This window comes from Orycteropus afer, unplaced genomic scaffold (assembly GCF_000298275.1).
Source record: "Orycteropus afer afer isolate SDZICR_OR568_19922 unplaced genomic scaffold, OryAfe1.0 scaffold00218, whole genome shotgun sequence".
In the NCBI taxonomy this organism is placed as follows: domain Eukaryota; kingdom Metazoa; phylum Chordata; class Mammalia; order Tubulidentata; family Orycteropodidae; genus Orycteropus; species Orycteropus afer.
In genome coordinates, this window is record NW_006921805.1 from 2,347,604 (window position 1) to 2,372,290 (window position 24,687).

The 24,687-nt window shown below is 43.0% G+C and overlaps 1 protein-coding gene across 1 annotated transcript in view; it reads left to right on the forward strand.

Annotated features, from left to right (window-relative positions):
• The window catches only part of CMTM7 (CKLF like MARVEL transmembrane domain containing 7), a 150,590-nt gene that overhangs the window by 98,157 nt on the left and 27,746 nt on the right, over positions 1 to 24,687 (forward strand). The window contains exons 3-4 of the mRNA XM_042782015.1: positions 6,901 to 6,999; positions 12,147 to 12,238. Coding sequence (XP_042637949.1) covers positions 6,901 to 6,999; positions 12,147 to 12,238 — 191 coding nt within the window. The remainder of the gene's footprint in view (positions 1 to 6,900; positions 7,000 to 12,146; positions 12,239 to 24,687) is intronic.

A 24,687-nucleotide genomic window follows, 5' to 3' on the forward strand; every position in this document is an offset into this window, starting at 1 on the left:
TTTTCCTTGAGGAACTCTGTAGTTTTAGGTTTCACATTTTTGTGTATGGTGTGAATTTTGTGTATGGATCTTGTTTCATTTTTCTGCAAATGGATATCCAGTTTTGCCAGCACCACTTGTGAAAGAGACTATCTCTTTCCCATTTAATGGATTTTAGCCCTTTGTCAAAAATCAGCTGACCATATATATATATATATATGTGGATAGGTCTATTTCTGGGTTCTCAATCCTGTTCCACTGGGCTGTGTCTGTCTTAGCAATACCAGACAGCTTTGACTACTCTAGCTGAATGGTAGGTCTTTAGATCCGGGAGTGGGAGACCTCCTACTGTGTTCTTCTTCAGTAGTGCTTTGCTTACTGATTGGTTTTTCCATATCCTTAAAGAATGTTGATGAGATCTGGATTGGGATTGCATTGAATGTATAGATAGCTTTGGGTAGAACTGACATTTTCACAGTGTTCAATCTTCCTATCCACAAGCATGGTATATTCTTCCATGTCTATAGATTTCTTATCATTTCTTGAAGTAGTGTTTTGTAGTTTTCTTTGTACTGGACTTTTGTGCCCTTGGTGAGATTAATTCCCAAGTATTTTATTTTTTTGGTGGCTATTGTAAATGATATTGATTTCCTTATTTCTTTGTCAGCAGTCTCTTTGGTAGTGTGGAGGAATCCAACTGATTTTTGCATGTTGATCTTGTATTCTGCCACTATGCTAAAACTCTTGATTAGTTCCAGTAGTTTCTTTGTTGAGTTTTTTTGGGTTTTCTATGTATACAATCATATCATCAGCACATAGGGATAGTTTGACTTCTTCCTTACCAATTTGGATGCCTTTGATTTCCCTTTCTTGCCTTATGGCCCTGGCCAGGACTTCTAATCCAATGTGAAATAGAAGTGGTGATAGAGGGCATCCTTGTCTGGTTCCTGTTCACAAGGGGAATGGTTTCAGTCTCTCTCCATTGAGAATGGTAGCTGTTGGTTTTGCATATATGCCCTTTATGATGTTGAGGAATGTCCCTTCTATTTCTATTTTGCTGAGAGGTTTTATCAGGAATGGGTGTTGCATTTTATCAAATGCCTTTTCTGCATCGATTGATATGATCATGTGGTTCTTTATGTGGTGGATGACATTGATTGTTTTTCTAATGTTGAACCATCCTTGGATACCTAGTAAGAATCCCACTTAGTCATATGCATTATTTTTTCTGATAAGTTGTTGCAGTCTATTGGCTAGAATTTTGTTGCAGATTTTTGCATCTATATGCATGAGGGATATTGGTCTGTAGTCTTCCTTTTTAGTGATGTCTTTGCCTGGTTTTGGTATCAAAGTTATGATTGCTTCATTAAACGAATTTGGAAGGATTCCCTCCTTTTCTATGCTCTGGAATAGTTTGAGTAGGATTGCTGTCAGTTCTTCTCTGAACGTTCAGTAGCATTCTCCAGTGAAACCATCTGGGCCGGGGCTTTTCATTGGTGGTAAATTTTTTATGACCTGTTCAATTTTGTTATGGGTCTGTTTAACTTTTCCACCTCAGTCAGTGTTAGTGTAGGTAAGCAATACATTTCTAGAAATCTGTCCATTTCTTCCAGATTTTTGAATTTGTTGGAATACAGTTATTCATAGTTTCCTGATATTATCCTTTTTATTTAAGTTGGTTCTGTTTGTGTTCTCTCCCTCTTTTCCTTTGTTAAATTGGCCAGTGGTTTGTCAATTTTATTAATCCTTTCAAAGAACCAACTTCTAGTCTTGTTGATTTTTTTCTATTGTCTTTCTATTTATTGATTCATTTATTTCAGATTGAATCTTTATTATTACTTTTCTTCTGCTGACTGTAGGCTTTTTTTTTTTTTTTTTTTTCCCCTGCTCTTTTTCTAATTGTTAGAGATACTGGGTTAAGGTGTTGATTTTGGCTCTTTTTTGATGTGTGCATTATTGCTATAAATTGGCTTCTGATCACTGCTTTTGCTGTGTCCCAGAGATTTTGGTATGTTGTGTTTTCATTCTCATTTGATTCAAGGAATTTATTTTACCTTCATTTTCCATTTCTTCTCTTACCCATTAGTTCTTAAGGAGGGTGTTGTTCAGTTTCCATATGTTTGATCTTTTTCCATTGATCTTCCCATTGTTGATTTCTAATTTTATAACATTGTGATCTGAGAAGCTGCTTTGTAGTATTTCAATGTTTTCAAATTTATTACAGCTTGCTTTGTGGCCTAACATATGGTCTAGCCTGGAGAATGTTCCATGTGCTGTTGTTGGGTGAAGTGCTCCGTAGATGTCTATAAGATCAAATTGGTGAATTTTATTGTTTACTTCTGTGTTTTTGAGTTTCTTTCCAGTTGTTCTATCTGTGATTGAAAGTGGTGTATTAAAGTCTCCTACTATGACTGTGGAGTCATTTGTCTTTTCAATTCTGTTAAAGTCTGATTTATTTATTTTGGGGCTCTTTCATTGGGTGCACAGATATTAGGTTATGTCCTCTTGTTCAATTGATCCTTTAATCATTATATCATGTCCTGTCTTGTAAGGTGTTTTTTGTCTTTGATCAGAAATTAATATTGCCACTGCTGCTCTTTTTTCGTTGCCATTTGCTTATCTTTTTCCAACCTTTGATATTTAGTCTATTTTTTACTTTCTCTCTAAGGTGTGTCTCTTGTAGACAGTATAATGATGGGTTATGTTTTCTTATCCAGTCTACAACTCTGTGTCTTGAGTGGTACATTTAACCCATTAACATTCATTGTAATTATTGACAAGTATGAATTTGTTGTTCTCATTTTATGTGGTTTTTTTTTTGTGTGTGTGTGTGTGTGGTATTGATTTCTTTGTTCCACTGTAATTGTCTATGCTGAGCTCATTTTGTTTATGAATTCTGTTATCACTTTCTTTGTTGCTATTTTAATATTTGCTAAGTATTTGTGTTTGTCCTTTTATTTTAATATGAAAGTTTATCATTTTTCTTTGAGGTTACCCTGTGGTTTGTAATTTTTTCCCCAAGTTTAGAAGTTCTATAACTATAGTTTTTCCCCTCTTTGGTTTGTAGTTGTCCTCATTTGCCAATTGGGGTCTCTGGTTCCTTGTTTATGATCTTGTAGGCTTATTTACTTTGTATATTTACATAACTGGATTGGTTTCTGGGTTATGTCATCATGTGTTAATGGTCAGCTGCTGTTTGCTGTCATTGGTTCTCTGTCCAAAGAACTCCTTTTAGCATCTCTTGTAAGGTTGGTCTGGTTTTAATAAATTCCCTTAATTTCTGCTTATCTGGAAATACCCTAATTTCACCCTCATATTATATTGAGCTGGGTATATAATTCTTGGTTGGTAATTTTTCTCTTTCAGGGTTTTATATATACCATCCCATTGTTTTCTCACCTGCATGGTTGTTCTGAGAAATCCAAGCTTAGTTTTATTGGTTGCCCTTTGTAGGTAACTTTTCATTTTTCCCATGTTGCTTTCAGGATTCTTTGTCTTTGGTTTTGTTGAGTTTGATGATATGTCTTGGTCAGTTTCTTTTGGGTGTATCTTGTTTAGGGTTTGTTGGACTTCTTGAATGGATATGTTCATATATTCTCATCTTTCATCATATCAGGGAAGTTCTCTTCCAACAAATCTTGGACAATTTTCTCAGTGGTTTTATTTTTCTCTTCTTGTTCTGGAATTCCAGTGACACATAGGTTATTCCTTTTGATGGTATCCCACATGAACCTTAGGCTTTCTTCATTTTGTCTTGATCTTTTTTCTGACTGATCCCTTGCCAAAGAAGTGTTCATGTATTTGTTTCAATCTAATTCTGTCCATCGATTCAATTCTACTCCTTTGCTTGTTCAATGTGTTATCTATTTCTGAGAATTTAATATTAATCTATCTGTAGATTTTTTTATCACTTCTACTTTTTCATTTATTTGGTCATTTTGCTCTTGTGTTTTCTTCCCAAAGTGTTCTAGGGTTTTGTCTGTGTTTTCCTTGATCTGTTGAAGGTACATATATATAATTGTTTTGAATTCCTTATCAGGGAGTTCCTTAGGGAGTTCCAGTGCTGCTGCTTCCTCAGGGATGTTCCTCAGGGATGTGTTCTGGGTCTATATCCTGCTCTCTTGTTTCTCTTCTCCTGTGATACCTGTTGTCTCAGAGACATTGTGATGTTTTTGTGTTTATATTTAATTGGTGATTGTGTTTGAGTGATTTGCCCAAGATTTTCACTTTATTTGGATATTATCTGAGTGAGCAGGGTACCGTGCTCTTCTATTTGCTAGTTGGCAGCACTTAGCAGCACTTATGCACTCAATACCTGTCTTCTTTCCAGTCATCAGCCTCCAGTATGTCCCTGCTGTCCTTGGCAAACTGAGCCTATTCTTAAGTCCCTGGAATCTGAACAAGAATGGTGTCACTTTAAATATCCAAAATGGCCTCTTGTAAACATTCAAAATGACTGCACTCTCCCTATAGCCAAAAGTCCACAGCTCAGTTTGTCTCCTTCTTTGCTGTTTCCCTTTTTAGTCATCAGCTACCTGCACAGTAGTCCATGCAGGGCCAATTTTTACATTAATTCTGAGGTCTTAACACCACTTGGAAATAATCAGACTGTCCGTGCCATCAGGATAGCTGACAGTCCATAGCTCTGTTTGTCTCTTTACTCACTGTTTTCATTCAGGTTCTTTCTAATAGTTGTTTAATCCACTTCTGCATCTGTGTCAGGTGGTTTCTCTTTTCTTTGTTGAAGAGGATCTGTGTAGCTTGTCTGCCTATTCCACCATCTTACCATTTTACCGGATGTCTCTCTGATAATTATTAAACTACCTATTTCTCTCTTCATTTCTGTCAGTTTTTGCTTCATGTATTTTGATCTTCTGTTATTAGGTACATATGTTTATAATTGTATCTTCCTGATGGCTTGACTCTTATTATAAAAATAACAATTTTTGTTTTTAAGTCTATTTTATATTTGTATAGCTACACCAACTGTCTTAAGTTACTCTTTGCATGATGTATCTTTTTTCTTTGCATGACGTATCTTTTTCTATCCTATTTCTTTCCATTTATTTGTATCCTTCAATCTAAAGTATCTCTTTTATACTGCATATTGTTGAATCTTTTTTGGCAGAGAAGGGGGTCCAATTTGGCTAGCTCTGCCTTTTGATTGGATTTTTTAATCCAATTACAATTACTGTTATTATTCATTATATTGACTGCTAACCAGAAGTCAGCTGGCAGTTCAAACCCACCAGCCACTCCTCAGAAGAAAGACTGGGCAATCTACTTCCATAGAGATACTGCCTTGGAAACCCAAGGAGGGGTCACTGTGAGTTGAACTGACTTGACAGTAGTGAGTGAATGTGGTTGGTGATACAACTTAAGAGGTTTTATATTCCTAAGCCCTAAGAACCTGTTCACAGTTAAGATCCCTCTTTGTTCTTTTGTGAATATGCTTTTCCTGGCTTTCCTGGTACTGATACTGAACAAGCAAGGAAGGAGTAAAAGCTGGGAGACAAGAGCAAGTGTTGGTTGAGAGAGAAGTAAAGGTTGGAAGATTAGGCTTAGCCACAGAGTTTTTGGGATGAGTACTGGCTAGATGGCTTCATATTCAGATTCTTTCAACTTGGTTTTCCCTATCCCATGCCATCCATCCTCTTCTTTCTTCCGGGGCAGGCTTCTTGGAGGTGAAGTACTTCTACATCTAGTCCACTCTTTAACCAAAATCTCTATGGTCTGTGGTCCTTCTCATGATACTCCTTTCTTGTCACTAAGGGAGAAATCAGGAGCTTTGGAGGAGAACACAGCAGTTTAATAATGGAACGCTTTTCAAAGTCTAATGTTGTTATGTGCCATCGAGTTGGATCTTACTGCATGTTGGGCAGAACTTCACAAAAGAGTACAGGCAATTCCCTGTGTTCATATTACAAATGTCCAACTTATTGACAACTGGTACTGGTTCTGACTTACCTACAAATTCCACTTAAAGACACACTTAGGAAGTGATCTTGTTCATAAGTCAAGGACTGCATATAAATTCTCACTGAAGACAATTGAAAAGGGATGGCTGTAAGTCCCGATTCCCCTCTGATTTGTTTTGTTTAATAGGGAGGGGAAAGGTGAGGTGGAAGAATTCTTGTGCTACCGCATGACAGACCTTCATTCATGTCTAAGGCTTACAAAGGTGCCCTTTTAAGCATAGGGAGTGAATGAGGTGGAAATGGATGGTTCCATGGTCCATGGAGAGAAGCAAAGACAGAGTTGGCCCTGCCAGTAGACTTGCAGATGGCAGGGTTTCTGGAGAGAAGAGAAGAGGTAATGACAGAATGAGGGCAAAATCAGGAGGACTTACAAGTGAGGCAACCAGCTTTACACAGGATACTTCATAGCTGACCTCTTTCTAGACTCTGAAACTGAGGTGCCCAAGCACCTCTTGTTCCTCACTTGGGGCTGTTCACAGAATTGTCAGCTATACAAAGCCAGCATACTGTCAGCCTGAAACTTTCTCTGAAGCAAAAGACACACCTCTCCATATGGGGCTTTGTTTCTGGGAGCTGAAGCTTCATTTAAATTCTCCAGCTGGGGAGTGAAGAGAAGTTTGTGTGCTTTTTAGTAGCTTTGGCCAGAGGTCAAAGGTACTGCCTACAAATTCATCTCAGGATTCGAACTGCCCTTAGTAACTCACATGAGATGTTTCCCTTCTCTTTGTCCCCTTCCTTTCCTGCTTACTGGACTTCAATCCTCACTTTTGCTGCCTCTGGGCTTTGCTTGGGCTTTGCTGCTCCTCCTGGGGGCCTCCTGTTGCAAGGGACAAGAGGAAGTGTCACTGTCCCCAACTCTTCATCTTTTCTGATGTCTGGCTGTTCTCTAAGAATGAGGAGTGGACCTCCCCCACCTACTGCTTTGGTTTGTTTCTGCCCCTAGGAACTCCTGCATTATTTAATCGGTACCCTGCTCCTCCTAATTGCCTCCATCGTGGCAGCCTCCAAGAGCTACAACCTCAGCGGACTGGTGGCTGGAGCGGTGAGCATGGTCTCTCTGGGGAGCTTGTCTGAATGAATGAATCCCTTTTTCAGATGCTCCTTTCTTTCCTGATGGGGGTAGAGGAGGGGCTACTTTGGGGGGGGCTTTCTTCCACAAAACCAGTACCCCCAACTTGATGCAGCCAGGAGTTATCTCCCAAGAACCTTAAACCTAGGCTCACGGTGGAAGGTCTCATCTGCAAATTCCAATGGCCCCAGCAGCCCAGGCCTCTGCCAGCCACCATTAAACAGCTAGCAAATAGGTTCCAATTCACATCCACTCCCATCATTTGCTCATGCCTGCCCAACACAATGTATGGGAAGATCCTGAGGCCTCTTTTAGGCCCAGGGGAGGGGTACTGTGATCAACAGTGTTATCCACCATGAGGCCTAGAATTGCCATTCCTAATTTTTAACAGTACTCCGGACAGCAACCCCATCACTCCCCTACTTTTCAGAGGTAAAAACTTCTCCCTCTGATGAATGAATACAGGGTTGTGGGAGGAGTGTGTGAGTGTGTGTATACTTATATCGATATAAATATACATACAAAACGAAAACCAAACTCACTGCCATGGAGTCGGACCCGACTCATAGTGACCCCTCATTGGGTTTCTGAGGCATTATCACTACAGCAGTAGAGCGCCCAACCTTCCTTCTGAGGAGTGGCTGGTGGGTTTGAACTGCCAGCCTTCTGGTTAGTAGTCAAGTGCCTTAGGCACTATGCTACCAGAGCTCCTACATATATATATACACACACACACCTTTGTGTGTGTGTGTGATTTTTCTTTTTTAAAGTTCATAGATGCCTGTCATCTGATTTGTGATTTCATTTCTGAGCTAATTATTTACAGTTCAGTGGAGATGGGGCAGTACTAATTTGCTTAACTGATAAACAGGCAAAATTTTTAAAATAAACTTTGAGAAAAACTTTCTCTGGCAGTCACTGTCTTTGACTGACACCAAACCAAACCCAATACCATCTAGTTGATTCTGACTCATAGACTCATAGTAACTGTAGAAGACAGAGTAGAATTGCCTATAGGGTTTCCAAGGCTGTAAGTCTTTACAGAAGCAGACTGCCTCATCTTTCTGCCATGGAGCAAGCTGGTGGGTTTGAACCACCAACCTCTTGATTAGCAGCCCAATGCTTTAACCACATCACCACCAGAGCTCCTCCTTTTGACTTATAACTGAAATTCTTCAGTCTCTAGTCTGGGAGTGGGTTGATGCCCCTTAAGGGCCTCCTAAACTGCCCCAGCCCCATGCTGTCTGAGGTCAGTGATGGTTGCCACCTGCAGGTGGTAGCAGGTGGTAGGAGGTACACAGAGGAATCCATGTCTACTGTGCTTCAGGGACCACATGGGGAGAGTCCCACGGGGTTTTATGATTCAGGTTGTACATAACCATGTAACCATGTTAACTCTAGAATCCACCCAATAGCAAACATTAGCCATACATCATCCTTGTGCCTAGGACCAAACCTGGGCAAAAGAAATAAAAAATATTGTCCCTGCTTATTAGAAAGTGGTAGTCTAACTGAGGAGCTGAGGCCAAGGTGTATGAAACAGCACACCAGGCAGCATCGTCTAGAATAGCATTCTATAGTGACATGATCAACTGTTCCATTATGCAGGGCAGACAGTTGGAGGCCAGGGTGGTATATAATGAGCTCATTGTGCAGAACAGACAATGAGAAGCCAGGACAGGCTCTAATAGGCTAATTATGTGGTGTAGACAATTGGTACAAAAGGAGCAAGGAAGGGAACTCCGGGAAGGAGAGATGAGTGTGGGCTGGTTGGGTAGCTGTTTATGCAAATGAGCAACCAAGCTCGAAACAAACCTTGTTGCAAATCATGCCCTTCATTTGGCTGCTCCTGGACCATTTCTAGTAGGTATTAGCTGTTGAGTTCAGCTTTACATGAGTGGGGTAACATAATGAACTCAGGGGTTTTTTGAGTCTCAGACCACCAGGGCAGCAAGTATAGCAGAGCAGGACTCCCTGGGCTCAAATCCCATCTCAGCCCCTTGCCTGTGTTTTCTTAGGCAAAATAATGACTTCTAGTGCCTCCTTTACTTTAGCTGTAAAATGGCAGGGATGGGAAGTGATATTAGTGCCCACCTCAGAGTTGTTGCGAGGGTTAAAACACCTGCTAACTTGAAGGTTGGCAGTTCAAACCCACCGGCCACTCCATAGAAGGAAGATGGGCCAACCTGTTTCTGTAAAGATTTACCGCCTTGGAAACCCAAACGGGATTGCTGTGAATCAGTTCACTCAATGCCAGTGGGTTGGGTTGGGTTTTGGTAATAAAGGGCTTTTAGGAGTCCCTCAGCTTACAAGCTCACTGACGTTGAGTCGAATCCAACTCATAGTGATCCCTCCTTGGGTTTCCGAGGCAGCATCACTACAGAAATAGATTGCCCAACCTTCCTTCCGAGGAAGTAGCTGGTGGATTTGAACCGCCAGCCTTCTGGTTAGCAGTCATATGCCTTAGGCACTGCGCCACAGAGCTCCCTACGAGTCCCTATGTGATGTAAACATAATGTGCTCAACCACTGGCTGAAAAGTTGGCAGTCTGAACCCACCCAGAGGTGCCCTTGGAAGACAGGCCTGGTGATCTGCTTCTGAAACGTCACAGCCTTGAAAACCCTATGAAACAGTTTTGTCTGCACACATGGGGTCGCCATGAGTCAGAATTGATGTGATGGCAACTAACAGCCACCATGAAGGGCTTAGAACACTGGCTGGTACATACTAAGTGCTCAGTTTAAATTTTAGCTGCTAGAGCTGCCAAATGACTCCAGGCTTCAAAGTTTCAAAAAGAGACCAAGGTTTGTACCTGTTTCTTCCAAGACTGTTTGATGAGCCTCATGCAAGGCCCTGCTCCTCTCTGGGCACCCTGTTCCTCATGTACAGAGTGAAGAGGTTGGACAAGACTTGGTCAGCTTTCCTCATATTTGAGTACTGGATGGAGCCTGAAATGGAAAAAAGCTCTCTCTCAGCTTATTTCTATTTGATGGTATTTAAATATATGTAAACATAAGACAAAGCATAAAGACCTCAGCTCCTAGCTCTAACCAGGCTATGCTATGGGCCTGAATACATTATAAATTAAATTAACAAATGAGGTACAAACAGTGCTATTTCAATAAAATCCATTATAATGTTAAAATTTAACAAATTTTACAGTTCCATCTTTTTCTTCTTTATTACCAAAAATAACCCAAACCTACTGCCATCAGGTTGATCCTGACTCTTAGTGACCTTATATGACAGACTAGAATTGCCCCCGTAGGGTTTTCCAAGGCTATAAATCTTTACGGAAACACACTGCCTCATCTTTCTCCCACAGAGCAGCTGGTAGGTTGGAACCACTAACCTTCTGGTTAGCAACCAAATGCTTTAACTATTAATACCACCAGAGCTCTTTTCTTCTTTACTGGGGGAAAAAAAGACAAAAGATGGCCATCAAAGTGGTCCCCACTAATAGCAATCCCTCCTTGAGTTTCTGAGGCGGTATCTCTACAGTGGATTGCTCACTCTTCCTGCTGAGGAGTGGCTGGTGGATTTGAACCCTGGCCTTCTGGTTAGCAGTCAAATGCCTTGGGCAATACGCCACCAGAGCTCCTTTCTTCCTTATTAGCACAGGATAATTAAAGTACAATAGGTTGGACCCAACCAGTTGTAAACATAAACCCAAACATGGCACTAAAATTGTTTAGCAGTTCAGGGTTGTAAAGTAGTCTCTTAGAACCACAATTGATAAACATTTTCTACATAAATACTTTATGCTTTTTTTGACCATCCAGGATACGATTATAGCAAGAAAGCAAAATGTACAAAACATAAGTGAATGGGTATGGCTGTGTTCCAATAAAATTTTAATTATAAAAACAGATGGTGATTTGGCCCTCCAGCTGTAGTTTGCCAACCTCTGACACAGAAGATCCAGAAATATGCTTATTGTTTACAGACTATCATAGAACGAATATCTACACATCATGTAGAACCAATAACACAAAATTTAGAAACAACTGTATAGAATTTACAGGGTCTAAACAGACCCTTAGGGTCTCTGCAAGACCCTAAGACATGTAGCAAGTATGCACTGGTGTGCCTGGACTTGTATAATCAAATTCTTCCATACTACCCCCATCCAAAGGAGCCCTCGTGGCACAGTGATTAAGTACTCAGCTGCTAACACAGAAACAGGTTTGGGGTTGTTTTTTTTACTTTTTGTTTTGTTTTTTTGTACCTCTGTCTGGTCCATGCTCCAGCCCCTCTCCCGGACCACCCAGCCTTCCTACTGATCCAGCCATTCAAGGGCTAACACCTGGCCTAGTGTTGGGGTGGGGAGGCTTCTAGGACTCTACCTATTGGCTGCTGTATTCTAACAGGTAAAGCCTGAGCCATTTAGGTTATTCAATATTTTGAAATCATAGAAGCCAGTTTTAGACAGACTAGACCAGCTCATCATAAGATGAGTGGCAGGTAAGCAGAAATGTTAGGACAAACCAGTTCCTGGGGCCACATCATACTCTGCCACTTTGTGGCTGTGTGACCACTTGAGCCTCAGCTTATCTTGCATCAGCAGCATGGGGGCAATAACGCCCCCCATCCAGGGGTGCAGATTGGAAGGAATGTATAAAATGGGTCCAGTGCGGGGACTTACTTAGCACAGGCATTCAGTCATTGGAGTATGTCATTATTGTCTTCTTTTCCTTGAGTCAGACCTGGAAAGCACAGAGGACACTTGGAGGTCAGGATCCAGAAGAACTGTTCTCTCACAACCATAACTTTTCATTTATGAGAAAAGAGCCAGGGCTTGCATTAAGGAATTTTCTCCTCTTTTCAAATAGGAAAATAGTATGTAGAAGCTTTCCCATTCAAGGAACAAGAACTCTGTGAGAAGAGCCGGGGGTAGAGACCCAGACCTGGCTGTGGCCTGACCTGGGCCAAGCTGTGGGACTGGGCCTCTCTGGGCCTCCATCTCTGTGTCTGAAGGAGGACGAGGTGGTTGGATCAGATGACTCCCCAGGTTCCCTTCTAGCCACAGTCCAGGGGAGCAAACAGACATGAGAAACAGAAGGGATGGCCTGAGTACCTAACCCTTTGGACTATGTTTCTCCTCCCCTTCTCCTGTGCAGATATTCGGTTTCATGGCCACCTTCCTTTGCATGCTGAGTATATGGCTGTCCTACAAGATCTCATGTGTCACCCAGTCAACAGGTGAGTCCTGGTTACCAATCCACAGAGGAGCTCTGCAAGTCTCCTGTGCTCAGGAACAAGGGAACAGCTTGCTCTTGAGTTTAACAATAGGGAATGATCCTGCACTGAGAAAGCCATGTTTAGGCCCAAGGCAAACTCAGAAGAAGCTGCAGAGCTCAGGGCCAGACAGAAGAAAAGATGTACCTTTAAGAACCTTTGCTCTAATCCCTGCCTCCACCATGCCCAGGGAGACCCTACATGTCCAGCCTCAATGGCAAACTTTTTTTTTTTTTTTTAAAGTTTTTATTATCATGTTTAGAATATATATAACAAAACGTTTGCCAATTCAACAATTTTTACATGTGTAATGCAGTGACATTAAGGGACCTTTACTAAACTGTTAGATTTTTGCTTTTCCCTCCATATTGGACAGTGGTCGTAGGGGTGAGTTTCATGTTCTAGATTAACATATGCAGTTCTTAAACGCTTATTTGTTCTTCCTCCTCCTCCACTTCCTTACACTCAGCATGTTGCACAACCATTATTACTACCCTTTGCCCAATTCCACCACCATTAACAGAAACGCAATGCCCCTACACAATGACACCCCTTTCTCCTCCCCTTCTTTCTGCCCCTGGCAACCACTAATCAACTTTAGCCTTTATCATTTGCCTATTGTAGGCATTTCATGTAAGTGGGATTACACAGTATTTGTCCTTTGTGATTGAACTTACATCACTCAGCTTGACGTTTTCAAGGTTCATCCATGTACTGGCGTACATCAGGATTTCTTTTTAGGGCCGAGTCATATTCCATTGTATAGCTGTACTCCATTTTGTTTATCCGTTCATCTGTTGATGGACATTTTAGTTGCTTCCTTTTGGCTGTCATTAATAATGCTGCAGTGAACATTGGTGCATAGCATTTTCTTGCAATGATCTCCCTCCTCCTAATGACAACAATAAAATGTAGAACATTTTAAAAATACAGCTGAGAAAAAAAGTTTGATAAAACCCATCTCATCACACTACCTAGAAACAGCATCTAGGTGTCCATCCTGTATTTCCCCTCTGAATATATATGTAATATTGCTTTTATTAGAAGCATCAGACTTTATGTGCTATTTTATAACCTACTTTTTTGTTTCTCCTACCCACCTAAGCAGGCATTTTCCCAACATTGTTAGGATGAATTCTCCATCATTCTTAATGGTTCTGTTGCATGATTGTGCCACAATTTATTTAATTCTTCCATCTGGAGACACTGAGGGCTTTTTTGTTTTGTTTTTTTAAATTCTTTGCTGTTGAACTGTGCTGTAATGAACATCCTTGGATCTAAGTCCCTATACACATCCCCAGTACTTTTTCATCTCTAGAATAAATTCCTAAAAGTAGAACTGTGGGAAGCTTGACTGTTTTTTTAATCCACTTTTCTTTGCTCTAGCACTCCTTCCTTTGTGCTTTCTCTTTCTTTTAAAGATGCACTAAGAGTCCCAAAGTCTGTGCATTGAGACGTTTGGTATGTTGTCAGAGCTGCTCTGCAGAAAGGCCGTCACAGCAGAGCTTTTTGTTTCCTTCCAGCAGTCACTAGCAAGAAGTTAACAGGATGCCAAGTGAAAGAAGCCAGTCACAAAAGGCCACCTACTGTACAATGCCAATCGTATGGCATGTCCAGAATAGGCAGATCTGTGGAAACACAGTAGATTGGTGGTTGCTTAGGGCTGAGAGATTAGAAGATAGGGAGACATGGGATGATATGGATGATAGCTAAAGGATACAGGATTTTTTTTTTTTTTTGAGATGATGAAAATGTTCTGAAATTAACTGTGGTAAGGGTTCTCCATATCCATGAATATATTAAAAACAATTGAATTGTACATTTTAAATAGGTGAATTATATGGTATGTGAATTTTAGCCTCAGTAAAGCTGATTTTAAAAATATGAACAATATTAATAAGTGTAGAGTGTGAAAATAAGTTTATAGATTTATCAACTTCAGACAGAATCTATTAATACTGATATGGATATAGTATTTAAAATTATGGAGGAACTCACCAAAAGAAACAGCTAAAGGAGTTGATAAGGGTTACCTCAGAGAAATAAGTCTTCTAACGTGGGGGAGGAGTAGGGATAGGAGTCCCTTCTGCACTATTGAGCGTTATTTTTTAGACATATTTTAAGCCTTCCGTGACCAAATTTTCTGCTTTGAATTTTTTGTTGATACCATGTGTAATGGAAGGCATGCTGAAATCAAGGGAAAAAAAAAAAATCTTCTGTGGTAATATAGATTTTGATACAATTATATGGGACACATATGTCCCAAGTAGACTCTAGAGGTAGGATTAGTGGGGGGAAAGCCCATTTCATCAGATTCACATAGTTATACAGGTCCCAGCCAGGTAGTAGCACTTACTATAACTGGGATAGGAGCTTCCCAAGAAACCTGAGGGGCTGAAAATGTTGATGGGTGATATATGTCCCGCAGGTCATGGGAGCTCTGGTAGCGTAGTGCCTAAAGCACTTGACTGCTAATCAGAAGGCTGGCGGTTCAAATCCACCAGCCACTCCTCGGAAGGAAGATGGGACAATCTACTTGCTATGAGTCAGGTCTGACTTGATGGCACATAACAACAACAGGTCATGAAAGGGTTAAATGAAAAAAGTAATTGCAAAGAAAGTTGGTACTGGGTGGAAGGAAAAAAATTGCATTGAGCAGAGCTTGAATTCCAGCCTGTGGTGTGTGGCTCTGAGGGGGCCCATCCCAAGCAAGCTGGACTGACCTTGCCATTTCCTTCCCAAGATGTAACTGTCTGATGACAGCACAGCTCCAGGCACCTCAGGAGACTCTGCTGGGGGCTGGCAGGATGAGAGATCCAGCAGAGAGAAGGACTGGTGGGCATGTGACCTGAAGAAAGGCTTCTGAACCTGTGTTCCTGTGCCAAAGTCCTGCTCAGGCCGTTGGGCAATGGAAAGGCCCTTCCAGTTTCCTCCTGCAATCCAAGATGCTGGTTCCCTGGACTCCTGAGCTGTCCAGCTTCTTCCTCTTACCTTCCTTAGAGACCATTCCTCCCTGTCTGAGCAAAGAAAGCAGCCTCAAGGGAAATTTGGTCTCATTTCCCCTGCTTTTAGAACAGCCTCAGGTACTGAATGACCCCACTTAACACAAGGAGGGGTTTCCAGAAAGTTGTGCATAAATCTGCTTCTACTTCACATTCCTCAGTAAGTGTAGCTGCCTTAGAAAAACAAAGCCACCACTTAAGTTATCTAGCTTGTTGATTTGGGCTGCAAGAGAGCCGTCTTTCTTAAAGTAAGGTGTACCTGTAGAAACACTATGTGGTCAGCCTGTCCCAAATATGAGATGCCAAGTCTCCTGCTTTTGTTACCATTGTATGTGTGTGTGGTGTGTGTGTGTGTGTTTTTAATAAACTATTTGACTTGGCCAATTGTAGAAGGATGTCTTATTAAACTAGAAGACAACTATAAAACCAGGCTTTAAACAAAGTTTCTGTTCTGAGTTTGTATCCCTCACAGTGCCCTTGTTTTGGTTATCTCTGTGCTACTCTAGCAGAAAATACCACAAATGGGATGGCTTTAACAAACAGGAGTTTATTCTTAAAATTTTTGGAGACTAGAAGTCCAAGTTCCAGGTATTCTGTAGGGGCTGGGTGAAAGCCCCTCGACCTTGGGCTTCAGCTCTGCCTGTTGCTCCTGGCCCACTGAAGCTAGAGGATTTTCCTCACTCAGGTGGCTGCTGAGGCTGGAAAACCCAAGGTCAACAAGTAAAAAGTCACAGTCCCATTATCACTAAACAGCATGGCAAGCCACTAATTCAAGTTCAGAAGAAGTCCCAAGTTTGGCAGGGCAGGCTGTTGAACAATGACTCAGCTACATGCAGGGTTTAAGAGTGCCAAAAAGCTGGAGACCTTCCTCAAAGCTGCTGCTTGTATACTGGAAGCAGCCCACATCCCTAGAGCAGCTACTCAGCTGCTCCAGTAGATTCCACCATGGAAGTGATTCCCAATCTCACCACGGGGAATAACTACATCCAGCTGCCCAGCCATTCAAGCAGGCCCAGCCAAGTTAACAACCTTAACTACCAGAGCCCTAAACGCCATGCTGTGTTTAAAACCAAAAAATCAAACTCACTGCCACTCAGTTGATCCCCAGCAATGCTTACAGAGTAGTAGAATCTGGATTCCTGGCTGTAATTTTTATGAGGCAGACCACCAGGTTGGGTTTGAAACCACCACTGGTTGAGTTTGAACTACCCACCTTTAGGTTAGTAGTCGAGCACAAACCATTTGTACCACCAGGAGCCTTGCTACACTACTAGTTTTTTTCATCCGGGAAAATGGCCATAGGGTTGAGTTTTAGGTTCTAGGTGAGCACGTGCACTTTTTAGTTTATATTTACATCTTTAGTCCTGTGATACCAATTTCCTCATTTGGTGTGAAATAAGGAAGGGGTTTTGGAGGAAGTTAACAGTTGTGTTTATCCTCTGATAGTTCATCTTCTTGCCTTAATTTGCAATTTCCTCAGTCTTTTCTGATGCTCAGTAGGCTAGACAGAATAAAGGGAAGGGGAACACATTTACGGAGTAACTGTGTACTGGGACATGACATTCATGATCCTATCCAACAGAGGCCACAGTCCTGCTGGGCGGGTGCTATCACAGCCATTTTACAGATGAGAAAATTAAAGCTCAGAAGCTCCTGAGCACAGGGTAGGTCAAGGAGAGCTGCATTTAGAATCCAGGGCTGCCTGACTCCCAGCTCCCATCCTCTTCTATAAACCAAAAAAACAAACCAATTGCTGTCAGGCTAACTCAAACGCAGTTGACATTTGAGGATGTGGTAGTCACTATGGAGAAGGCCCTGCAGTTTCCCGGTGGTGACTCACCAGCCCTGAGCTACAGCTTTACCCCAGGGAGGAAATATCTAAGCAGGTGGGGCAGTGCTGTTCAGCTGACCAGGTAGACTTAATGTGAGTGTAACAGTGAGGCCTCACCTCTAGACCCAGGTGCATTTAATCAGTTCTCCAGAAGTAGAATCAATAGGATAGTTGGATTGATAGATAACTAGATACCACAATCAAATCCACAGCCATCAAGTCAATTCTGACTCGTAGCAACCTCTACTGGGTTTCTGAGGTGGTAAATATTTATGGAAGTAGATTGCCCCATCTCCCGCCCACAGAGCAGCAGTAGGTTTAAACCATCAACCTTCTGTTTAGCAGTCAAATGCCTTAGACACTACACCACCAGAGGTCCTTAGCCAGATAGATACTGATTTATTTTAAGGACTGGCTTCTGCGATTATGGGGTGCTGGCAAGTCCAAAATCCAGGCAGCATTCTGGAAACTCTGGCAGTCTTGAGTCTGAAATCTGTAGGGCAGGATTTCTGTTATAGTCTTAAGGAAGAATTCCTTATTCTCTGGGAAACTTCAGTTTTTACTCTTAAAGCCTTCAGCGGATTGGGTGAGACCCACCCATATTAAGAGTTACCTTTTTTTTTGGTCAAAGTCAACTGATGATAAATGTTAATCACATCTACAAAGACCGTCACGGCAATATTTAGACTTTGGCCCAACCACTAGGCACTATAGCCAAGTTGATACATAAAATTAACCATTACACTAGATACTAATTCTTCGTAACACAGGTGTAAACTGGGACAGCTGACCAGCTTCCCTCCAACAAATTGAGATGCAGTAGGTCTGGGTGGGAACCTTGCATGCAAAGTGTAGTTTAGCCACAGGGACATTACCTGGGAGCTGGTTAGAAATGCAGGATTCTAGGCCCCACCTGGAAGCTCTGGTAGCATAGTGCCTAAGGCACTTAACTACTAACCAGAAGGCTGGCAGTTCAAACCCACCAGCCACTCCTCAGAAGGAAGATGGGGCAATCTACTTCCATAGTGATACTGCCTTGGAAACCCGAGGAGGGGCCACTATGAGTCGGGGGATTGGATGGCAGCAACAACAGACCCTACCCAGACTGTGAGAGGTAGAACTGTCTGCATTGCAACAGATGCCCCACCCCTACCCCTACACACACTTTCACGTTTGTGAAACACTTCTAATCAAAGATGCTTTATGGATAAAATGCAATGCTGAGGTCAATTTCATAATGCAGAAAGGAGTGGAGAAATGGTGGCAGTTGATAAGTGTTCTAGGTAAATCTGTTCCTTGTTGAATCCACAGCTACAGCAGGAAGACTGTACCATAACTGTCTCCTGTCATGGCATTTTTGGGCCCCTTGTCTTTTCCCAGGTCCTTGGCTGACATGAATGGTTTGCACTTGGCTATTAACCAAAAGGTTGGTGGTTCAAATCTACCTAGTGGTGCTATGGAAGAAAGGCCTGGCACTGATCTACTTTCAAAAAATCAGCTGTTGAAAATCCTGTAGAGCACAGTTCTACTCTGAAATACCTAGGGTCACTATGAGTCAAATGAACTCGATGGCAACTGGTTTTGGTTTGTCCCTTCCCACCTTCTGGCTCCAGCACACAGAGGCCCGGGCCCTATGTGTCCTGCAGAGACCTTGAGAAAGAGCAGAGGGTGTGATGACAGCACTGGACAAGGAGCCCAAGAGCTTATAATGAAGTCCAGCACACAGGCTCAGGGACCTGGGGAAAGTCTCCTATAAGCCCCCTGTCCCCCAGTTAACAGGTGAGATCTGACCAAGAGGTCAGATATCACTGAGCTTGGTAAAGTGGGAAGGGCAAGTTCGGTGGGGGGGCAGGGCTGGCTGTGCTCCTGCTGCCCCAGGGGGGTGGGGAGGGGCATTGAAGGGCAGGGCACACATGACTCAAGTGGGGAAACCCATGAGTTTGCATGCCTGAGTTTTTCATGGGAGGTGAGAAGAGGAAAGGATATAAAAGAGACGGGCCTCTCAAGCTTTGCATATTTTCAAAGTAAGATGAGATTAAGTGTGGAGGCCACACTGTTCACACAAGACAAAGCAACACTCCAAAGCAGTGCAGGACTTTCTGTCTAGGCACCTCCATAGCTGGAAGAGTAAAAATGATGCCTAACCAAAAGCAAACCCACCACAGCCCAACAGAGGCCAAAGCAATATTTTAATAGCTAAGCAGTATCGGTCCTGGAGAACTTCTGCTGTGGAATGTTTGTCCTTTCCACACCAGGCCTTCCCTGGGAGCTGCTTAACCCATGGGCAGGCAGTGTCCGTGTTTAATCCAGACTCCATGCCTACCACCCCAGACTCCCAGCACAGGAAGGTGACCCACAGGCTCCATTTCCTATTTTCCTTCTTGTAATCTCCCTCAGGGATAGAACAAAGAGATATCCCTCAGGGATAGAACAGAGAGAGGCAGAGGAGGTAACTGAGGATCACTTTCCCACCAACATATTCAAACAGGTGGGCAAGAGGAGTCTAGGCTGCTCAGCCCCTAGTGAACGTCTCAAAATCCAGGCCTCTTTGAGACTTTTTGTAGTCGCAGGTAGGCACTGCCAAGTGAAGATGTGAGATATGGAAAGGTTAGGCCCATGGGTGAGAGGACAAGGGACTGTCCAAGGACCAGGAGACATCACTGACCAATAGTCTGCAACAATCTGAGGCCCCAGGAAAGGGTGTCAGCGCTTGCGGCTACAAGGGGCACTGGTTGGTGAGGCAACCAAAGCCAATGTGTCCACATCCCCCTCCACAAGCAGCCAGCTCCCTGGCCAGCAGAGCCTCCTGCAGCCTGGCCTTGCCTCTTGAGGAGGAAGGGAAGAAAGGTAGAGCCTTCTGCAGGCACCCTCCTGCAAGCTTCTGCCACAGGTTGAGTTCTCACCACCCACTAGACTGAAAGAAGCAGTTGCTCAGTGAGGCTTTCAAAGATGGCTTCTCCCTACAGAGTTGGCATGCAACAATAAAACCGCCCCTATCTATCTTTAAAGCAGCTCTCGTGGCATAGTGCCTAAGGCATTTGACTACTAACCCAGAAGGTTGGTGGTTCAAACCCACCAGCTGCTCCACAGGAGGAGGATGGGCAATCTACTTCTGTCAAGATATACCACCGCGGAAACCCAAAGAGGGTCGCTATGAGTTGGAATCAACTCGATGGCCGTGAGTTTCGTTCTTTTTGTTGTTATCTATCTCTGAGGTGCCTGTGTGGTACAAACTGTTTGTGCTTTATTACTAACATAAAGGTTGGCAGTTTGAGCCCACCCAACAGCAAGCACCTCAGAAGAAAGGTCTGGCAATCTGTGTCTGGGAAGCTTGCACCTAAGTGCCCGGCTACCACTGCCAACCACTCAGAAAGGGGTCAAAACTGGAGATCTTGGATAGAGTGGAAGGAAAAATGTGGAACCAAATTCAAAAACACAAAAATGACCACAATTACTGGTCAGATAGAAGCTGGTATAACGCCAGACTATGGCCCTAGAAATGGACTCACCTCCATGAATTAGCTCTCAGCCCAACAGTACAAAGGCCTACATGCAGATTACCTACCCCAGGGCAATACACTCACCTACCCTAGGGAGATGTACCCCTTGGATCAATCAGCCATGAGACACCAGAAGGGCAGCATTCACATCGAGGAAACCTGGGCAGACAGGAATGCATAGGTAAGAAGGGCACGGGGTGGGGGGTCACAGGGAGGGGAGAGGAAGTTTTTTATGGCTGGGGATGGTGATTGGCAGTGTAATCAAATGAGCATGAACTGTTGAATGTAAAACAGATCTGCTTTGTAAAATTGCACCCCAAGCACAATTTAAAAAAAAAAAAAAATTACACTTAAGAAAATACTACGAAGCCGTTCTATGTATTATACAGCATCACCATGTCAGAATCAACTTGACAGCAATGGGTTTGGGAGTTTTTCTGGTATCTATCTTTGAAGAATTCCTAAGTAGCACAAACAGTTAAGCACTCAGCTGATAACTGAAAGGTGAGCAGTTCAAACTCACCCAGAGGCACCTTAGAAGAAAAGCCTAGTGACCTGCCTCAGAAAGGTCATAGACATGAAGACCAAACCCTATGGAGTGCAGTTCTACTCTGAAATACATGGGTCTCCATGGGTCAGAATCAACTTGATAGCAACTTGGTTTTTTAGGTTATCTCTGAGGGTCTTTTGAGGGAGTACACATATCCTGGAGGTACTGGCAATGTGTCAGGGAAGTCCCTTGGCTTCCCATTTTACAGAGGAGAAAGCTGAGTGGAAACGAGGTTAGTGATGGAGCCTGGCAGTCTCTGAGCCTGACCCTCAACTATCCCATAGGGGCCCTGGGGTGTCACGGCTGGGCCAGAGCCAGTCTGGCTTCCTCTGCAGGCAGTTGACCCTGATGTCTGCAGACAGGCCCAGAGGCAGAAACAAGAGTGTTCCTGAGGAAGGTTCTCACCCCTCATGCTGCAACCAGTGCAGGCAAGAGCTTCTCCAGACATGTTTATGTGCTCAGTCCTCCACCTGGGCATCTAGCCAGGTCACTGGAGAGCCCCAAGGTAGGGCAAGACAAGGACCCAGAAGCTGGCCAGCTCCCTGTGCCACCCATCTCCCAGGCCTCTTCTCAAGTGTGAAAGCAAACTTTTGTTGCCATGGAAACACAGCAGGTCCTTAGGGCCCCTCCTCAGCAACCTCCACTTCCCTTCTTTGGGCAGTTTCTGAACCGCATCCTTTGAACTGTAGGAGATGCTTCCGGAGACTCACAAGTAGTTGATTTTATGTGTTTACTTTGTGAAAGTTCATTAAGCTGTATACTTACGATATATGCCCTCCTGGTGGTGCAGTAAGGAGGCCTGGTGACATAATGGGTAAGGTGTTTGACTGTTAATGGGAAGGTAGGCAGTTCAAACCCACCAGCTGCTCCACAGGAGGAAGGTGAGGCAATCTATTTCTGTAAAGATTTACAATCTTGGCAACTGTGATAGTTGGCATTGTGGGTCAGCTTGGCTGGACCACAATTCTGTGTGTTTTAAGCAGTTGTGATGTGAGTTATTCCCTGATGGGATCGGATGTATATGTTTTGAGCAGCCGATCCATTGAAAGAGGGTTTCCCCAGGGATGTGGCCTGCTTCCAATAATATATTTATGGACATCCTAGGAAAAGAGACATTCTTCCTGTGGATCGGGATTCTGTTGTGCTGTCTACAACTGTCTATGAGCGAACAATCCACCATTTGGCCTGGAGATCTTGGATTCATCATTTGTTGGAGTCAACAGCCAGTATACTGTGCCAACCTTGAGCTCATCAGCCACTGCAGCTATGTGAGTCAGGAAAAGCCTCCAGCTTGACGTTTGATCCAAGAATTTGAGACTTGCCAGCTTCTCTAAGTGTGTGAGCTATTCTCCTAAGATAAAATTTCTCTTTCTCTATATGTATATATGTATATGTGTGTGTGTGTGTGTGTGTGTGTGTGTGTGTAAGCTTTACTGGCTTTGCTTCTCTAGAGAACCCAGCCTACCACAAAAACCCACTGGGGGTCACTATGAATCAGAATCAACTTGATGCCAGTGGGTTGGGTTGGGTTTGGTGGTACAGTGGTCAAAGCATTTGGTTGCTAACCAAAAGGTTAGTGGTAGAAACCACCAGTTGCTCATTGGAAGAAAGATGAGGCAATTTGCTTCTGTAAAGATTTACAACCTTGGAAACCCTACAGGGTAGTTTTACTCTGTACTATATATAGGTCACTATGAGTTGGAACCAACTTGATAGCAGTACTTGTTTGTTTCCCCCACCCCTCCCAGAGTCCCTGGGTGGTGCAAATGGTTTATGAGCTTGGCTGCTAACTGACAGGTTGGAGGTTCCATTCCACTCAGAACAGCTGATTATCAGGAGAAAGGCCTGGTGATCCACTTCCCAAAAACTAGCCACTGACATCCAGACTGGCAAAGAAGAAGTAAAACCATCTCTATCTGCAGATGATATGCTCCTATACATAGAAAACCCTACAGACTCAACAAGAAAACCACTGGATCTAATAGAAGGCTTCAGCAAAGTGACAGGGCACCAGATCAACATACAAAAATCAGTCTCATTCTTCTACACTACTAACAAAGAGAACTCTGAAAAAGAAATCAGAAAAACCATACCATTTTTAATAGCCACAAAAAAGATGAAGTACTTAGGAATAAATCTAAACAGAGATACAAAAGAACTGTACAAAGAAAATTAAAAAACACTAGTACAAGAAACCAAAAGAGACCTACATAAATGGAAGAATATACCATACTCATGAATAGGAAGACTTAACATTGTAAAAATGACAATACTACCCAAAGTGATGTACAAATATAATGCAATCCTGATCCAGATTCCATCATCATTCTTTAAAGAGATGGAAAAGTTAATTATTAACTTCATAAGGGAAGGAAAAAAGACCTCAGAAAAGAAAACATTGCTAAAGAAGAACAAAGTAGGTGGCCTCACACTCCCCTATCTCAAAACCTACTACATGGCCACAGTAATCAATACAGTCTGGTACTAGTACAATGACAGACACGTAGACCAGTGGAACAGAATTGAGAGCTTAGAAGTAAATCCATACACCTATGGACAGCTGGGATCCAGGTGAGGAGAGAGAACCCAGGCACGCCCAAAGCAGCAGGGCAGGAGAGCGGAAGAAAGGGGATTAAAAGGCCCAGGAACCAGGACAGAGGAGCAGTCAGCTGCCAGGATCCAGGTGAGGAGAGGGATCCCAGGCACACCCAAAGCAGCAGGGTGGGAGAGCTGGAGAAAGGGGATTAAAAGCCAGGAACCCAGACAGAGGAGCAGTCAGCAGCAGGGATCCAAGTGAGGAGAGGGAACTCAGGCACTCCCAAAGCAACAGGGCAGGAGAGTGGAAGAAAGGGGATTAAAAGGCCCAGGAACCAGGACAGAGGAGGAGTCAGCCACAGGGATCCAGGTAAGGATGGTACGAGAGGTTTCCAACAGGGAGACAAACCTGTCTGTCGGTTTGTCCTACCATGGTGATATGTTGATGTGAGTTTTGTGGCTGAGCCACTGGTGTTTCAAACCCAGTGGGATGCACATGGTGCACAGGTATCAGCCTAGCTTATAGACTGAGACAAACTAGGAAGAAGGAAGAGACCATCCACTTCTCAAAGAATTGGCCAGGGAAAACCTTATGAATAGCAAAGAACTCCGTGCAACTTTATGAATACTCCGGTTAGGTTAGAAGGCTCTCAAAATAGGATGTGGAAAGAGCTGCATCATCTGAGTAAACCCAGCCTTACTCATATGGATAAGGTAAAGCTTCCAAAACTTCCATTTGCTGATGTGGCACCACTCAAATTGAAGAGAAACAGCTGCAGACATCCATTAATCATCGGAATATGGAAAGTACGAAGTATGAATCTAGGAAAATTGGAAGTTGTCAAAAATGTAATGGAATGCATAAAGATTGATATCCTCAGCATTAGCTAAAATGGACTGGTCTTGGCCACTTTGAATCAGACAACCGTGTGATCTACTATGCCGGGAATGACAGTTTGAAGAGGAATGGCATGGCATTCATCATCACAAAGGATGTTTCAAGAT